The sequence below is a fragment of the Cimex lectularius genome, unplaced genomic scaffold, assembly GCF_000648675.2.
Source record: "Cimex lectularius strain Harlan isolate CLEC.00 unplaced genomic scaffold, Clec_2.1 scaffold332, whole genome shotgun sequence".
Taxonomy (NCBI): domain Eukaryota; kingdom Metazoa; phylum Arthropoda; class Insecta; order Hemiptera; family Cimicidae; genus Cimex; species Cimex lectularius.
Window position 1 is genome coordinate 252161 of NW_019394218.1, and position 18278 is coordinate 270438.

Below are 18278 nucleotides of genomic sequence, written 5' to 3' on the forward strand. Positions count from 1 at the left end.
TAGAAGTATCAACCACTTTTTCACTTATGAACACTGGATCAAGGTATGGTCTCGAAGAAGAAGAAAGCAAATTTAGTCCTTAATGCGAAGCTTTCATCCTATTTTAAGGTCATCAGGGCAAAACAACCTTAAATATGTCTACAGATTGACATATTTAAGTGGTTTTTTTACAGGCAATCTCAAACTTTCTTCAAGACAGATAGTCCCAACATTGCCAAGGACTGTAACGATGTTTTGGTTACAAACCCTCAGCATGTTGGGACTGGGTCGGTCTTCAAGTAAGTTTGAGATCGCCTGTAAAACAAACTAGTTTTTCTCTGTAGATGATCTTAGAATAGGTCGAAAACTTGGCATTTGCTTTCTTCTCCAAGATAATACCTTGATCCAGAGCGTTTGTATTTACATTATGTATTTATTTTGATAAATCCAGCAATGTTTTCCAATTGAAATGTTTTGTGTACTTCCAATTATTTAAATGTTACAGTTAAAATTTGTTTTGCTGTCACCCACCCCAATGTACACAATAATACAATGGCCTAAAATACATTTGGATCATATCATCTTAATAAAGCTTTTTTTACGCTTGTTTCAAAAACTTATTTATAGAGATTTCCTTTTACCCTTTGCAAAAAGTCTTTTATTTTATTTTTTTTATTTTTTCAAAAAACATTGGGAAAAGACATTTTGAATCTTAAATTCACTTTGTTTAAAAATAATAATAATTGTAAAAATTTACAATGTATTTTAGTTTTTTCAAAAGTTATCGAAGAGATGGATAATTGGTAATAACGTCAAAAAAAAGGTTCTCAAAGAATATTAAAGGAAAATCATTGAGAGAATCTCATTCTGTCGCTGAGTTCCAGATGAAACTTTCCATTTAACAATGTAGAGGAAGGACTGAAGCATTTTGACACTTTATTTCATACTCGTCTTCGAGCGTCTGGAATGACGATTCAACTCATCCAATAGGACCTCAGATTAAACTTTTTTTTTCTTTGTACTGACTGAAATTTAGCACACTGATTAGTCAATTGTATTATTTATTATACACAATTAATTAATTTGCTAAATTTCCATGTTCCATGGTGTAATACCACAGAAAAATATTATTTTCGGTATTTAATTATAATACAAATTATTTAAAATTTAGACTGATTCCTTGACTCGTGAAAACATTTTTTTTTTTTAATATCATGGCAGTTGAGTTTGATTTGTTTATATATTTCTGTATTTTTCATTAAATTTTTATCATTCAGTCACTTCATTTATATTTCTTTGTATATTGCTGTTGTTTAATTAATTTTTGATCTTTTTTCTCACTTCTTTTATATTTGTTTACATATTTCAGATGTTTAATTAAACTTTTACCATTCCTTCTCACTTCTTTTATATTTTTAAACATCTTTGTATTATGACACAATACAATATTTTATTGGAGTTAGTTATGTTGAATATATCCGTTATAATTATATATATATGTATTATTATTTATGTTTCAATTGAGGTATATACTATATTTACTTGTATAAAATAAATAAATAAAATTTGTATACTCCATCCTGCAGTTCCCAGCCTATAAATGAACTAATTACTGGTCTAAACTCTGAACCCACCCCAGTTGTACAAATTGCAGACATACATGGCAATTTATGTTAAAGAGCTACATATTTAATATATACTACTTATATAACAAGGTCAAATTTTATTTCAATTTTTTTTCTCCCCCCCCCCCGACATCTTGGTCATTTCAGCCCCCAACTATGTCTATATTCTATTTACACTTTCAAACACTACATTCATACAAATGAATATATTCACACACAGAAATACATCCATACAATACACTCATTCCGTTTGGTCGGTGGAGTACTTGATATTCTTCCACCGACCTATTCTCGAACTAATCTAGATTGGGGTCGATGGAGTACTTTTATAAATATTCCGCCATCGACCCCGAACACACACTAATAAGCTCTCAATGTTTGAGGGGCGATGATGTTATATTTCACCCTCACCATTCACACTAATAAATACATGCACTCAGACAAAACAGACACACAACACATAAGACATATTATATACAATAAAAAAAAACCAATTTCCCCTAAAAAGCGGAACAGGGGACTCTGAAACTTGCTGCAGTGCTCGAGTACCATCTTCAGATTGGATGACATGCCTACGCGCTCCCTGTAGGGAGCCAAGGCATGACATGTTTCCAGTATGTGGGACACATCAAGCAACCTTTCTCTGCATAAGGGGCACCTGCGCAGGCTTTGGCCCAAGAGCATTTTGTTCTTTTGTAACTTTATTTATGTTTTCATTCACCTCCAGCAGACGGAATTTTAAATGCAGTGCTGCGTTTATTGTGTAGTTATTTTATTTACTGTATTATAACAAATAAAGTATTATTATTACTACTAATGCTTTTAGAATTGCCCTCAAAGAAACACACGGGGTAAAGAATTTGTACACAATAGGAAAGCTACTAGAAATTACTAAATTGGGAAAATATTCTAAATTTTGGAATGCGAGATTAATCATTATAGTCTGTAGATTGGTCGTTACCAATCATTTTGGTATGTATGCTATCTTCAGTCTTGGGTCTCAGATTTAACCACATGAAAACGGCCAAAAATTGTAATTTTATGTTCAGCATTAGAAGTATCAACCACATTTTCACTTACGAACACTGGATCGAGGTATGGTCTTGAAGGAAAAAAGACTCGAGTCAATCTTGAAGGAAATTTGAGATCACTTGTAAAAACTTAAACATGTCAATCTGTCGACATATTTAAGATTGTTTTGCCATTGATGACCTTAAAATAGGTCGAAAGCTTGGTAGTATCAACTAAATTTGCTTTCTTCTTCAAGACCATACTTTGATCCTGAGTGTTTGTAAATTTCATTTTATAACGGCATTGAAATTTTTATTGTAAAAAAATGCAATCGTAATTTTGCAAGTATATCAAGTTATTAAAGAAAAATTTCAGCCTGTTAATTAATTCTTTGTTTTATAACACATCAAAACTCGTTATTGAACGTTTCAAACATATTAAATTCACTAGTTTTCGTGATCTGCTTGACCAATTGTATCATTTATCTCAACTAAAAACCTTAATTGAAAACTTTCAAACATAGTTCTATAAAGTTAAAAACTCCACAGAAGTAAGTAATTTTCTGAAAAATGATTCAATTCAAAACTGTGTACACATTAATGAGTACAGACATAGAGTCAACGTTTTTAAAAAATGGGATACAATACAACAGTATGTAAATAAAAAATAAATATTTTTTGAAATCAGACCTATACATAATAAAATTGCAATAAGTAGACACAATGATTACGGAAATTTAAACTAAAAAACAGCTGTGGTTTCCTATAGTATAAATATATTTTTTTCAACAGTCGATTTCTCTCGAATTGAATCTCTAGCCAAATTTGTAAAGATTGGTGTAGTATTGAAAACGAGGGAGAGAATTGAAATGTGCGCGTGCCCCTGCACATTGACACGAATATGAATAGAATAATGTTAACATTTCCAAGCGAGAAGAGTTAGTTCAAGTTAGTCAATGTGATATTAAATCCTGTCCTAATCGGTGTTTTTGTAATAAATAAATGCAGGACGGTCGATGAGAAAGAAAGGAAATTGGAAATGATTTCCCATTTCAGTGGGATTTGGTATTTTTCGAGTTGGCGGGTCGGGGGGGTGGGAAGGTGCGCGTCGGTTGGGAAGAGTGGGCCGCGCATGACGTCCGGGCATCGCCTCGACCAATCAAATCGCTCAAATGGCGCAAGTTCGATACTGGCACCGAAGTTGGACCAAGCCCAAGCTCTAACCTAATCGTCGCCCCGTTCGACTCGTGTTTTAATCCTGGGAGTGAGGACGGGATCGAGCTGTTATGCCGGGGCCCGGAGAATCTGCCGATAATTAGAAGAACGCCTTCGCCCGTCTCGGTTTTAACGCGAGGACGAGCAGCGCCTACAGTGCCGGTTTGAAGCAATTTTCGCCTTTAATGCCCCCTGTCTTCTGAAATCGTAAGTAAGATTTGTTTATACCACCGACAGATTGCGTATCCATTTTTTAATCCGACGGATAAACTACCAAGAACCTTTGTTAACATAAATAAACTGAAATTCGCGAGAGGATCCGTCCGGGGGCCGGGGGAGATGGCCGTTCCACGGGGGCGACGTCACCCAGACGGCGACGGACGTCTCCTAGGGCCGCCTCCGTCCCCCTAGGCCTGGCCCGTTTCCAGGGCCGTATCCGAAGCCCCGCCGCCTCTTTCGGCCCCGTGTCCCTCTTGGACGCCGCCCCAGCCCTTCGTCCGCACATTTCAAAGACCTTTTTTCGCCCTACCGAACCCGTTTAACCTTAATAAACGGCCATTCCAACCGTGACCTCCATTGTCCGCTCGTTTCCAATCAGGGCTCGTCTCTACTTCGCCTCTCCTTCTGCACAATTTTTCTTAACTAATAATAACGACGACAGTAACAAAAACAAAAAAAAAGTAGTTGGGACGGCAGCTGTGGCTTTGATACCCGTACTTCCTCCACGTATCATACACCCCACCACTTCCCCTTTCCTGAAAATCGTATCTCTTTTTTTTTTTTTTAATTTTTCTTGCCAAGTTCAAAATTGGAGAAAACCCGTTCGACTTGAGGATTAGGGAAAATTCGAGATAAGGATGTTGAATAAACGAAACAGATTCAGCTATTCAACTCCTTTGGAAGATTGATTTAAAACTAAAACCCATAATTAATCTTTTGTGGGATCTCTTGGATTTGCACATCAATTGTCGAGCGAGCAACAATGATTGGTTGACTGTATTCACTTCCGGGTCACCAGAACTCTTGGTTAACTTACCAAGTTCTTCATCAGTTGGTAAAAAGTATTAGTTAATCATCAATCACAAAGCACTATCATCGAGGAAAATATTGTGCAAAAATTTGAAACGAGAACATGCTCATCTTTGATGAGCAACAATGATTGATTGACTGTATTCACTTATGAGCCTGTCGGTCATCAGAACTCTTGGTTAATACTTACCAAGTCCTTCATCAATCGGAAAAAAGTATTAGTTTATCATCAATCACAAAGCACTATCATCGAGGAAAATGTTGTGCAAAAATTTGAAACGAGAACATGCTCATCTACAGAACAGACAGTAAATTGTTACATTTTCTTCTGTGGTCAGCAGTGTGCTGAACAAATTTGGTAGTACTAGTTAGTAGTATAGAAGAAAAGTAATAATTTGAAAAGCTACATGAAAACCTCATTTTGTAAAAAAAAAAAATTAAAGAATGAAGAAAAAATCTACATGTACTCAACAGAAAAATTCACTTCTAAATTCTGCTAAGCTTTCACTGAAACAGCAAAACAATAAATATATTTAAGAAAATAGACCTTTTTTTTTATTTTAATTGCCAAGTTCAAAATAGGAGAAACCCTTTCAATTGGAGGATTCGGGAAAATTTGAGATAAGGATGTTGAATAAACGAAACAGATTGATTCAGCTGATCAACTTTTTTCAAAGATTGATTTAAAACCACAACTCTTAATTAATCCTCTTATCTTGTGGGATTTCTTGGATTTGCACATCTATTTTCGAGCGAGCAACAGTGATTGATTGACTGTATACACTTCTGAGCCTGTCGGTCACCAGAACTTTTGGTTAAAACTTACCAAGTCCTTTGTCAATTGGGCAAAAGTATTACTTCATCATCAATCACAAAGTACAATTATTGTGGGAATTGTATATTGTACAAAGATTATGTTTGAAACGAAAACATGATCATCCGATGGAACAGACTCGAGAGGATAACTGCAATTTTCTGTGATGACAGTTTTCAATTTTAACCTTTGGAGTAGTAATTAGTAATAGTAGGTTAAAAAACAGTGTGACTTTTAATACCAGATTATCTTGGGATGTTTATTTAGGCTTTGTTGCTAGAAGGGTGAATGGGACTTTAAATTCACTTTAGAAATATAAATTTATCTCTCCAACACTAAAACTTAGATTAGTCAAAACTTCTCCTCTTTTTCACTTAATCTCACTTATATAAATTTGAATATTTTTTTTTATAATTGCACAAGATTTGAGTTTACGAAGAAGAAATGACAAGTTCATTGAGGGTATTAATTTATTTGATTATTTTAAAATCCAATTTTGTAATTATTTATTTAAAATAAAACATAAGCTCTGCCCATCATATTTATTCATTATATTCAATTTTAATTCTTCCTGTAGTTTATATATTATAAAAAGTAATAATTTAAAAACTACATGAAAACCTCATTTGGTAAATAAATGAAAGAATGAAAAAAAATTTAATGTGTTCTTAACAATAAAATTCACTTATAAATTTTGCTATGTTTTCAATGAAACAGCAAAACAATATCTTTAAGAAAATAGACCATTTAAAGTAACTTTTTCCCCCAAATGTTTTATTTATTTCTTTAACAAATCATAATTTTCAGGGTATTGCTTATCAAAGTTAAGATATGAGTGCAAAAAAAGTAGCAGGTAAATAATTATGCCATTTGTTATTATAGTATTTGTAAATGACGGATAAAGAAAAAAACATCGATTTCAGTGAGGCAAGGGCAAACTGTTCGGGTAGTCAAGATAGACGGTGCTACTGTCCAAGCAGTTCAAGCAAATGCAGCCAGTGGAGAAACGATAACTGATATACAAAACTATCTTGAAACGTTCAATAAAGAAATCGGTTCAACCGGGGCCAATGCTGAATCTGCAACAACTCAACAGCAACAACAGCCAGCGGCTGTCCAAGAAGTGGCGCAAGAAGTAAAGTTTGAAACAGGTATGGTACTAATTTTGGCGTTTTAAACAGGTGATCGTATTATTTATTAAATGTATATTCTCCTTTTCTAGTACCTAGTGAAAATGCGAGTGGAGAAAGTGAAACAGGAGCTTATTATGTAGATCAAGCCACCGGTCAGTACTACTATGAATCGAGGGGAGAAGATGGCCAAAGAGTTATGACTGTAGTACAAGGTTTGAAGTCTAATTAATCTAACTTAAAAATGTTTAGCCGATACTTAAGTTAAATTGTTTCAGGTATTCCTGAAGCAGCTGGTGGTGAAGAACAGTTTGTTTCAATTGCTCAGAATTCTGAAGAAACCGAACAGCAACCAACAGAAGATGTAAGTACACTATGATAAAGACCAGAATTTTTCTTAATACAATCATTTCACTAATTTATGACATTTAGGTTCAAGTTGTTGATGAAAATGGGCAAATGGTACTTGGTAGTGGAGATTCATTTCAGACAGTGACAATTGTTCCTTCAGAAACTAGTTCGGGGGAAGTCAGTTATGTTCTTATTGTACAACAACCAGAAGATAAGGAAAAGGAAGAAGATCAAGATCTTACCGTCTATGATTTTGACGATCAAGAGGAACCAAACCCACTTAGCGGACCTGTAAGAACTTACAACTTAATTTTTTTTTTTTTTAATTTTAAAATTCATAATTTGTATGTACTGTCGACAATAAAGCGATATATAGTGAAATATATAGGCCAAATATAAAACAGAACTTTGTCCAGAATCCATATATGTATTTAGTAGTCATAATTGACCGTATTATTTTTTAATTAATTATACTTAACATTATTAATATCATTAAACCCACTTAGAGATGAGGAGTTGGCATCCGAGTGGATCAAAGTCACAATAGCTCAATTGGTCAGAGTAGCAGCGTTTTTAAAAGGGTTCTAATCTCGATTGTGACGTTGCCTTTTCATCTCGACCAAGACCTTAGATTAAAAAGTATAATTAATTAAAATAATTAGAACTTGTATTGAGGTTTGTAATTTGAATTAAATTAACATTGTTCAACTCATTTCACACATTTAATATTAAAATATTTGATAAATAAATTTATTTACAATGATATTTTGGATCTGGTTTAGACATATAAAAAGGCATTATAAGAAACAACACAATTTGTCTTGTTTAATATTGGTTGAGTTTATTTTAATTCTTTAAAAAAATTTTGTTTTCTTAGAAATGGTAACTCAACCGAACAAGATTCAGTGTTACTATGAGACAGTAAAGTGGGTAACTAAAGTGAAAGCTAACAAACTTTAAGGCTCGATAAAGATATAAACATGTTTACAGATGTATATACAAATTTATTGGGGATATTAATGTACTGTTTTGAATGTATTAATAGTTTTTAGAGTTAGGATTATTTGGGTGTGGGTCTTCTCAGACCGTCTTGCACAAGTAGTATTCTCCTGTGGAAATTTAATTAAAGGGGCAAATAAAAATCTTTGGTACCAAGTTGTAAGCACAAGAAATAATCGAGGAAACAGGATTTAAAGGTTGAATTTAATAATTTGCAATTACTATGTATGATCAACTTAGTCTTGGGCGATGAAAGCTGTGATAAAGTGAAATTCGATTGCAGTAACAAAAATTACCTCCTTTCAGTCAATTTTAAATTTAAAAATTTCAGGTTTAAGGGTTACTTATTTAGTAATATCAGTGGAAGGAAGCATTTAGGTGTATAGATAAACTGAATTTTATTTTATTTATTTAGAAATTTACAAAGGGGTTCAATTTAAATTTAAATGTTCGTTGTTAAAAATCGTATGAACAGATGTTTAGTAAAAATTCAGAAAAAAGATTTTATTATTTGCAATAAGATGTTACATGGCATTTCTTGTAAAAACCTTTCAGTTTATTTTGTTTAGTTATTTCATTTTGTTTTAAAACAGTGATTAGTAAAAGATAAAAAGAAACAAATTAATTTTTTCTAAAAGGGATTTTTTTGAAATTTTTATTTCACTGTAAGAAAACATGACAGCAAGTGGTAACCAAATAAGCAAATTATATTCAAGAACTTGCTCTGGGATTGAACCTGCACCAATAAAAACTCATAGGACAAAACTGTTAACTGCTTATTTACTTATGTTGTTTTCTGAGAGTAAAATACTATTTTAGTTAATTTTCTTTACTGAAATTTTGATTGTGTACCTCAAGAATATTACTTTTAAATCATATCGATTAAATAGGTTTTGATAAATAAAACTAAAAACTCAGTTATATTCCTCATTTAAAAAAGTTTTTTTTTAACATAATGAACATTGATCAATTAAGTGAAAGCCAAGAATCAAATCCAATCATTAATATAAACAATAAAACTGAAGAGTGTAAAAGCCAGTCAGATTGTATCAGTGTGAAATGTGTAAAGGTACAAGGAGTTTCTAATCGATAATTAGGCTATTTTTGAGTCATTATTTCTTTTCCAGGAGTCTGCTGATGAAGAGGACAAATCAAAAATAATCAAGGTCATTCCTAAAAAATCTCAGACCGTCACACAAGTTCACATGTGTAATTATTGCAATTACACTAGTCCGAAAAGGTGAGTAATTGCTTTATGATATTCAGTCCTATTAAATTACTAAAGTTCATTTTCTTTCTAATCATTTTTAATAAGGGAGGTTTTAGGTTTTTTAATTTTTAAATGGAAATATATATACATATCCATTTAAATTAACTAAAACAATTTTTAAACTATGGGGCTGCAACGGTAAGGTGTTGAGATGGCACTTATCACTGTAAGGTAAAGGCCCTGGGTTCAAATCCCCAAGTATAACTGGCTTTTTTTCTTCTTTTTTTTCCAAAAAAAAAAAAAAAAAAACCGATACCACGAGGATTGATATAACCTCTGATGTTGTAAACCTTAAAATAAATTATGAAAATATGTAGTTTTTTGAAATAAGAATAGTAACGAATCACTTCAATAGACATAAAATGTAATTGGAACGTTGTTGTATATGTGAAATTTTTTAAATTGTAACAGCAAAGAATAATAATTCCAAATTTTTATTTAATTATTATTATAAAATTATTTTTAAATTTGCAGTTCAAAAAATCTAAAATTGTATTAAAATATGTTTAATAGTCATAATTGACCATATTAATTACTAGAATTAATTTTACTTTTTATCTAAGGTCTTGGTTGAGATGAAAAAGCTAGTGTCACGAATGGGATTCAAACGTACAACCTTTGAACTGCACGAAGTCTCGATTGCTCAAGCGGTTAGAGCTGCGGTGTCGCGGGTTTGAATCTGCTTGTGACACTAACTTTTTCATCTCAACCAAGATCTTAGATAAAAAGTATAATTAATTCTAAAATTATACTTGATGTAACAGATACCTTCTGTCGAGGCATATGAAATCACATTCTGAAGAACGACCACACAAATGTAGTGTCTGTGAGCGTGGTTTTAAGACATTAGCCTCATTGCAAAACCATGTGAACACCCACACTGGAACGAAGCCCCATAGGTGTAAATACTGTCAAAGTGCGTTCACCACATCGGGAGAGCTTGTTCGACACGTCCGTTACAAGCACACACACGAAAAGCCCCATAAATGCACGATTTGTGACTATGCCAGTGTCGAACTCAGCAAAATGAGAAATCATATGAGATGTCACACAGGAGAAAGGCCTTATCAGGTACTATTCTTGTATTTTTACCGCATTTTTATATTTTTGTGTGCGAATCAGTGGATTTTTATGGAAAAATTTGTTTCTATTTTGCAGTGTCCACATTGCACATACGCCAGTCCAGATACTTTCAAGTTAAAAAGACATTTGCGAATTCACACTGGTGAAAAACCTTATGAATGTGATATTTGTTACTCCAGGTTTACTCAATCAAACAGCCTTAAGGCACATAAACTTATTCACAGTGGTAACAAAAACAATTAAGTGCGTTTCCATTTTATTTACGGGTAGTTCATTTGGAATGCATTATTTTCAGCTGGTGACAAACCAGTTTACCAGTGCGAACTCTGCCCAGCGACTTGTGGCAGAAAGACTGACCTCAGGATCCATGTGCAAAAGCTACATACTTCTGATAAACCGCTTAAATGTAAGAGATGTGGGAAACAATTCCCTGACAGATATAGCTATAAGGCGAGTTGAGGTTTTATCTTTAATGACATTCCTGTTTCCAGTATTTCATTAATAAATGCCTTTCTATATTACAGGTCCACAACAAATCACACGAAGGTGAAAAATGTTGGAAATGTGATCTCTGTCCGTATGCATCAGTATCTCAGAGACATTTGGAGTCTCACATGCTTATTCATACGGATGAAAAACCATTCCAGTGTAAATGTTGTGATCAGGTAATTGTTTTTATTATTAGATGAAATTAAAAATACAAATTTTTCAAACATGAACTAGAAATTTTACTATTTATGGAATTTTAAAACCGGTCCGTCAATTTTTTTAATTTTAACAAAAAAATAGCTTTATCTATCTATTTAAATATAGAAAAAATAAAAACTCACTGCTACTTACAGTGACATCAAGCCGATTTAATTTACAAAAAAAATTTATTATAGTTCCCTAACACAGATCTGTTCTTATCCCTGGCAGTAAAAATAACCTGTTTTATTTTTCATGACATTTTGGCAACGTTTATGCCATATCTATGCAAACAAAGTTTTTCTCTGGAAAAAAACAACAATTCAGATACAGTAATTTAATTATTTAATACAATAAATTGTACTTTCTCTAAGTCCAAAATGTAGCCTCCAGAAAATTGAAAACATTGTTGATCCATTTCCCAAAAACACTTGTTAATTGAAATTAATAAATCATAAAAAAATAGGTAAGATTATTATATAATAATAATATTATTATATAATTGTAATAATATTTATTATATATTATATAATTATTATTATATAATTGTAATATTCACTAATTTCGTGGTCCGCTTGACCAATTAATATAATACAATTAATTAAGGTGCCCAAGTGGATCGAGGTCACGATAGCTCAAGTGGTAGAGCAGCGGCGTATCAAGCCGAAGATCGTGGGTTCGAATCCCGCTCGTGCCATTGACTTTTTATCTCAACTAAAAACCTTAATTAATTGTAATTATTATAATAATTGAATTGTTATAACTAAATTGTCTTTTTTAGAGAAATAAAAACTTTCACATGATTTTGGCCAAAGCTTTGCGAAAAGTAAATAAGATATTTTTCTATTTTGTTTAATTTAAAAATTTTTACGGTATAATGGTAAAAAAGGAAATAAAAAAATCCAAAATTATTGTATGTTGGTTTAGATATAATTTTCTGAAAATTTCCACATTGCTTCAACCGTTTCCCCCCACTCTAAATTGTTTTAATTTATACCTAGTTTTGTTATATTTTTATTTTAAATGTTTCAAATTTGATATATTTTATATAGTTAGAGGATGTTTGAAAAATGACATTTTGGCTAAAATAATTTTCAGGCATTTAGACAAAAACAGCTTCTTAAAAGGCACCAGAATTTATACCACAACCCTAACTATGTACCTCCGACGCCTCGGGAAAAGACACATGAATGCCCAGAATGTCAACGTGCCTTCCGGTAAGTTGGTCTTATAAATGAACAAAAATAAAAGTTGAATAGATTTAAGTGATGTTTACAAATTATTGTATATTTATCAGTAGTTTGTGGCATCGTAAGTATTTATTAAATTAAACCATTGTGGGTGGTGGGGTATTTTTTGTGTTTAGGGATGGTTATGGTTAGTTTATGCTTGATTTAAAGGCTTATTTATAATTATTTGTTTAAAATTAATTTATTATAATTTTTTACGTCATTTCATACTTTAGTATCAATTTGTTACTTTGAATATATAGATCATATTGATCAAAAAGGGCCAAACTAAATAATATGTTATTGAACCAAATGAAATTAAATCGGCAGTTTGTTCTTTACAAATGCTTTTGGTAAATACTTTTTACAAACCTGTGAATTACTATTTTTTACTGTCTATTTTATGTATTTTGTAATAAATATTTATATACTTTTTCTTTTTTATTAGACATAAAGGTAACTTAATAAGACACATGTCTGCTCATGATCCTGACTCTGCAGCACACGAGATTGCTTTGGCTTTGAAGTTGGGCCGTCAGAAAAAAATACAAATAATCGACGGCCAACAAGTTGAAGTGATTCCAGATGCAGAAGACGAGGATGAAGAAGAAATTGAAGAAAGTGGTGTCATGGACAGCTCGGTCGTGGCTGTAGAGGGTAATGACGGTCAACAGTACGTCGTACTCGAGGTTATTCAACTTAATGTGAGTTTAAACGATATACTTTCAACTTAAACGATATGTTTTATTTATTTGTTTATTTATTTCACAAAGGACGGTGAAGATCAGCATGTTATGTTGAGTGGAAACCATACTATTCAACAAGCAGTGGCTGCAGCACTCCAAACAAATGAAACCACAGGAGACACTGAAGTAATAATTCCTGATAATTTCAAAAATGATGGTTTGTACAATTTTTTTTACTTTTTTTAATTAAAGTATTTTTCGTAGTTAATAATAATAGTAGCTATAATAACAAGTTTTTTTAGTCTTAGCATCCAACTTTGTGAAGCGACTTAGGAAGTAAATCATTGGGTTTGTAAATGGGGGTTCTTTTTATTCTCAAATGGACTATGAAAGGGTTCAAACCAAGAACTGCCCTAGGATGCCCTGACCCTAACAATTCAGTCACAACTTATTTTTTATAATAAATATTTAATTATATTTTTAATAGTTTTCATTTGTAAATCATAATTACTAGTGTTTCTGGTTCAAATCTCATTAAAGCCCCTGGAATATTAATTGATAATAATTTGAAGAAAAGTAGAGTTTTGGTTCTCAGCCCTTAGCTTACATTTGCATATTCAATAGAAGTACATCACACCCAGCAGCCATGTAGGCCTTCTGTAGTTAAGAGTTTTTGACAATGTATCTATTTTTAAGAAGGTTTTGACTTTATGGAAGTGGTTTGGTTTAAATTAACTCAAAATTTATTAAAATGGTGATTTTGAATAGGAACAAAAAGACAAGATGTCCAACAAGACATGGAAAATTGTTTTGGGTTCGATGATGAAGAGGAAGAAAAGGTCGATTTGGACGATCTGGAAGAAGACAAGAAACTACAGGTCATTCAAAGTAATTTAGACTAGAAGGTAAATCATTACACGACTAAATAAAATTCTCAACATTTGATAAAAATATTAATTTTCAGATGGAAATATCGTTATCAATTATTAATGCAACTTTTAACTGAAAGGTGTAAAAGAAATAGATGACCAATATGTAAATAGAAAATGGCAAGTACATTTCTAAGGTGCTGTCACATGATATGACAGTTGCCTCCTAGTCTTTCTTCCGAAGAAAACCGAGAAAGCATCACAGTTTCTATTGGGATTTCACTCAAACAGTTCTTCAAACCTAAATGAAAATGGTGTAACGGTTATGACAAGACATCTGGTTATATTATTTTAATTATTTTTATATAATGGATATGTATTATTATTATTATTATCATTTTAATTTGGAGATAGATGCTTTGGGAATGTAAATTTTGAGTGGAATTTACATCAGATTTATAAATAGTTATTTTATCATTCATTTGAAAAAGGTAATAAATAAAAGAGGTTAATAATATGATTTTCCAAAAATTACAATTTTTTTTTTAGTTTTACATTCATAAATTTAATTATATCAGCTTTATAAGAACTTTTGTAGATTGTAATTATTGTGAAAATAAAATATTTTGATTTCCAGATGTGTAATTATTAGTAAAATTATAAAGTGTATAAAATAGGTGTGTGATATTATATTTAACATTTACATTTCATTTGTACATAGTTATTTAAGTGTTAAATTACTAAGATTAATTTTACTTATTTACTATGTTTAATTTACATCGATTTAATTTGTTCCACACTTTTACTTTGGTGGTTGCTATGGGCTCGTTGTTGATATAATTGTCTCAATGGCAACCTGTTCTTAGTGATGCAAGCAGTCTACTTTTTTTTAAAGCTTGTTTTATACCAAATAAAAATAAACTATTTAAAAATTGTTCTGTTTATTCGTTCCTTTACATAAAAAGTAATAATGTAGTAACAACAAAATCATTTGAATTGTCAAATTCTGTTGAATGTTATGACAATTGAATTTTTTTTTTAAGGATACAAAGATTGAATTATGCCACTAAATTGCACAATGTATAATTATGTAAATCTAAAATTCGTTTTAAAAAAATTGAAGCCAATTTAATATAGAAACTATTGGCACTCAGCCGAAAGCTATTTGTTTTTGCTTAAAGATATTGTTTGACCTTTCTGAAACATAAGGATGCAATAATATTTCCCTACTAATAAAAATGATCATCTTATAGGTAAATTCCAAAAACACAAAGTTGTTTGAAAAATATGTGTACATTGTACGATATAGATCGATTTTATTATTTTAAATGTTATAATAATTATTATACAAAATTTCATACAAGAGCAAAAATAGTTTGGTATTGCTTCATCTAATGGAAAATTATTCAATTGTGTTGCTGAGGCAATTTTTTAACGCCTTTGCACACAAGCAACTTGCCCTAACACTAAAATTGTTCTTGTTTAACAATTGTTTATATTTTGTCATTATTACTTGATTAACTTTTTTTAATAAAAGTATTTTACATTATATAAATGTTTCTCCTACTTATTTAATAATATTATTTATTTACTAAAAACAGATTAATTTTTGTTCTTTTGTGTTACAAAATTGAAGTCTACATAAATTGCTGTATTTTTTGTCTTTAAATGAATTTGTGTAATATTCTATTACCAGAACAATAAATTTATTTCAATATATGTTGGTCACTAACACGTTATTTCAGAATTATCATGCAATTATTAGATTTAAGTTAAAGTTAATCTACTTTTTTCATGACATTCGTACCATGGAACTTTGCGTATTACCGCAATATTATCTTATTTAACCTTTATTAATGGTGTCAGTGGACTTTTTTTCACTTGTCTTTATAAATTAATGATTCATCAAAATTACTAATACCCTTCTTTCCCCGGAGTCACTACTGTAAATTGCAATGTCATCATTACTAATAATTTCAAACAAATGCCTCTTATTTTTATGTTATGTCATGAATTTACATGAAAACATCGTACCATTTTCTTACCATTACTTAATTTAAACTGGAACGATACTTCTGAACACTTTCACTTCATCAAGCAGAATATACTAAAGATTAAATTTTCTGATAAAGTCTAATATCAATTCGGCCTTTGTTAAAAACAAATCATTATATGCCGCCTTTAATACTTGTAAAATGTAATTATTGTAGATGAATGAAGTCCTTATACAGAAAATGCATAACCAGTGAGTTTTTGAAATTGGGATAAATAGAATTAGAAAGTTTTACTAGAAATAGAACAAATTTGAATGACAGTTTGTCTTTGAGTTATACAGTATAACTTTAGACTTTAGTGTCAGTCATCATATTATTACATTGTGGCAATGGTAGCAATAAAAAAAATATATTAAAAAACTTATGTAAGCTAAAATTAAAATTAAATAATGATATTATATTTTAAAAAAAAGACATTCATGTTGTTAACCAAAGGTGAAATTATACGAAAATCAATAAAAATTTGTAACATGGCTCTTAAAATTATCGGTGGTATAAAATTCAGGGTCAGACCACTTTGCCTGGTGAATTTAGGCTCAGATGTTGTGACCAGGTAGGTAGTTTCAGCCCGCCCAAGTACCAACATATGCAGTTAGCCTAAGCACTTTCACTTATTTGTAAATTCATTCATTCCTATGTAGCATATATACCATTCACTCAAGTATGGAGTAATCAATATTTCTCCATTACCATATATAAATTATACAACTAGGGATGATAAAAAGGGATCTACAAGGCCTTCGGCACCTCAACCTAAGTAGATCTATTGTGCTCTTCTATTTTTACAACGTACCAGCCAGCTTCAGGTTGTTAACCTGCAAAGCTCTGTAAACGACCTAGGCGCAGGACAAGTAGAGGACCTAGCTTCAGGTTGTTAATCAACCTTCTACAACCTTACCAGTGATTTAATGTAGGAACCTTGTATGCAACTTTTCTCTCTTGGGCCCTCACAAAAACATAAAACTTGTTTTGTGGTCTTTTCTTCTTCTTGGCAATATCTGTACAGCGTTTCTTCTGTCTGTACTCCTATCCAGTGCATGCACCTTCCCGCCAGTCTCCTGATTCTGTTTCAGCCATTTCTTTGTAAGTCTTGTGGATGGCCCTTCTATGAATCTCTCATTGGCGTGCCTCATGCCTGGGGTATTTGGACTTTTTTTTTTGCAAGATGCTAGGCCACAATAAGATTCGAGTCCTAGAGAATTCATATATATATTGTCCACTTTCTCACTCCTTTATGTCCCAAGCGTCCAGGGATCGGTGTCCCTGATTCCTGCCAAGGTTTCCACACAAAGTTATACAACTAATGGATTATTCAAAATTCTGCTGCCTGTTCTTTTTTCTCATATGTATAATATCAGAAGGCCACTTGTGAACCATTCTTTTCATATATAGGAGTGTATCAACTTCTATAGTCCACTCATTTAATTAGGGAACGATTAACTTTAGCAAAAAATGGTCTTATACAAAACCCAAGTTAATTTTGGCTAGTAATCGCGGGGTGGTAACAGATTGAATATAATTTTCTCATCTAGCTAGGAAATGATACTGATTTGTTATTTTAAATGAGAATCCTACATTTTTATTGTACAGTTCGATTCTAAAAGTAATTAATATTATTTTATGCCACTTTTACTGAAAGGAAAATATTGATAGGATAGAAGACCTGAGTTATGGCTTACGGTAGACTCGTGAGGGAGTTTTTGTAACAAAAAATTAACTTGGGGTTTGTATAAGACCATATTTTGCCAAAATTGTTTTCGAAATAAACGGGAAAGGCCATTTTGTTCTTACAAAAAGCATACCCCGCACGCGTCTTCCGTCGGGCATAACCCAGAAATGATCGCTCCTATCAAAATTTTCCTTTTCAGTAAAAGTGACATAAAATAAGCTCTAGAATCGAATTGAACGATAAAAATATTGAATTCGCACTTAAAATAACAAAGTTAGTGTCATTTCCCGGCTAGATGAGAAAGTTATGTTAAATCTGTTGCTACCACGAGATTCCTAGCCAAAATAAACTTGGGGTTTGTATAAGACCATATTTTGATAAAATTAGTTCTTTTCGAAATAAACGGGAAAGGCCATTTTGTCTTCCGACGGGCATAACTCCGAAATGGTCGATCCTATCAAAATTTTCCTTTCAGTAAAAGTAGCTTAAAACAAGCTCTAGAAGTGAACCATACAATAAAAATATGGGATTCCCATTTAAAGTAACAAAGTTAATGACATTCCCCAGCTAGTTACATAG

General features: G+C 31.8%; 1 protein-coding gene across 3 annotated transcripts; it reads left to right on the forward strand.

The window, feature by feature from the left end:
* The first annotated feature begins 3684 nt into the window (after window positions 1–3684).
* Window positions 3685–14910, forward strand: LOC106663735 (transcriptional repressor CTCFL-like). Of its 3 annotated transcripts, none has more exons than XM_014388830.1 (16): window positions 3685–4036; window positions 6480–6525; window positions 6596–6823; window positions 6895–7017; window positions 7081–7166; window positions 7235–7444; window positions 9280–9392; window positions 10187–10493; window positions 10581–10728; window positions 10801–10955; window positions 11030–11170; window positions 12291–12409; window positions 12870–13125; window positions 13195–13324; window positions 13876–14012; window positions 14072–14910. In XM_014388830.1, the coding sequence occupies exons 2-15, from the start codon at window positions 6504–6506 to the stop codon at window positions 14007–14009; spliced, it is 2172 nt and encodes a 723-aa protein (XP_014244316.1). In that variant the 5' UTR covers window positions 3685–4036; window positions 6480–6503; the 3' UTR covers window positions 14010–14012; window positions 14072–14910. The 3 variants fall into 3 exon arrangements, with proteins under 3 accessions (XP_014244316.1, XP_014244300.1, XP_014244307.1); XM_014388814.2 differs by having other exon boundaries at window positions 3686–4036; window positions 10581–10731; XM_014388821.2 differs by lacking the exon at window positions 3685–4036 and adding an exon at window positions 6116–6134 and having other exon boundaries at window positions 10581–10731.
* Window positions 14911–18278: the final 3368 nt, after the last annotated feature.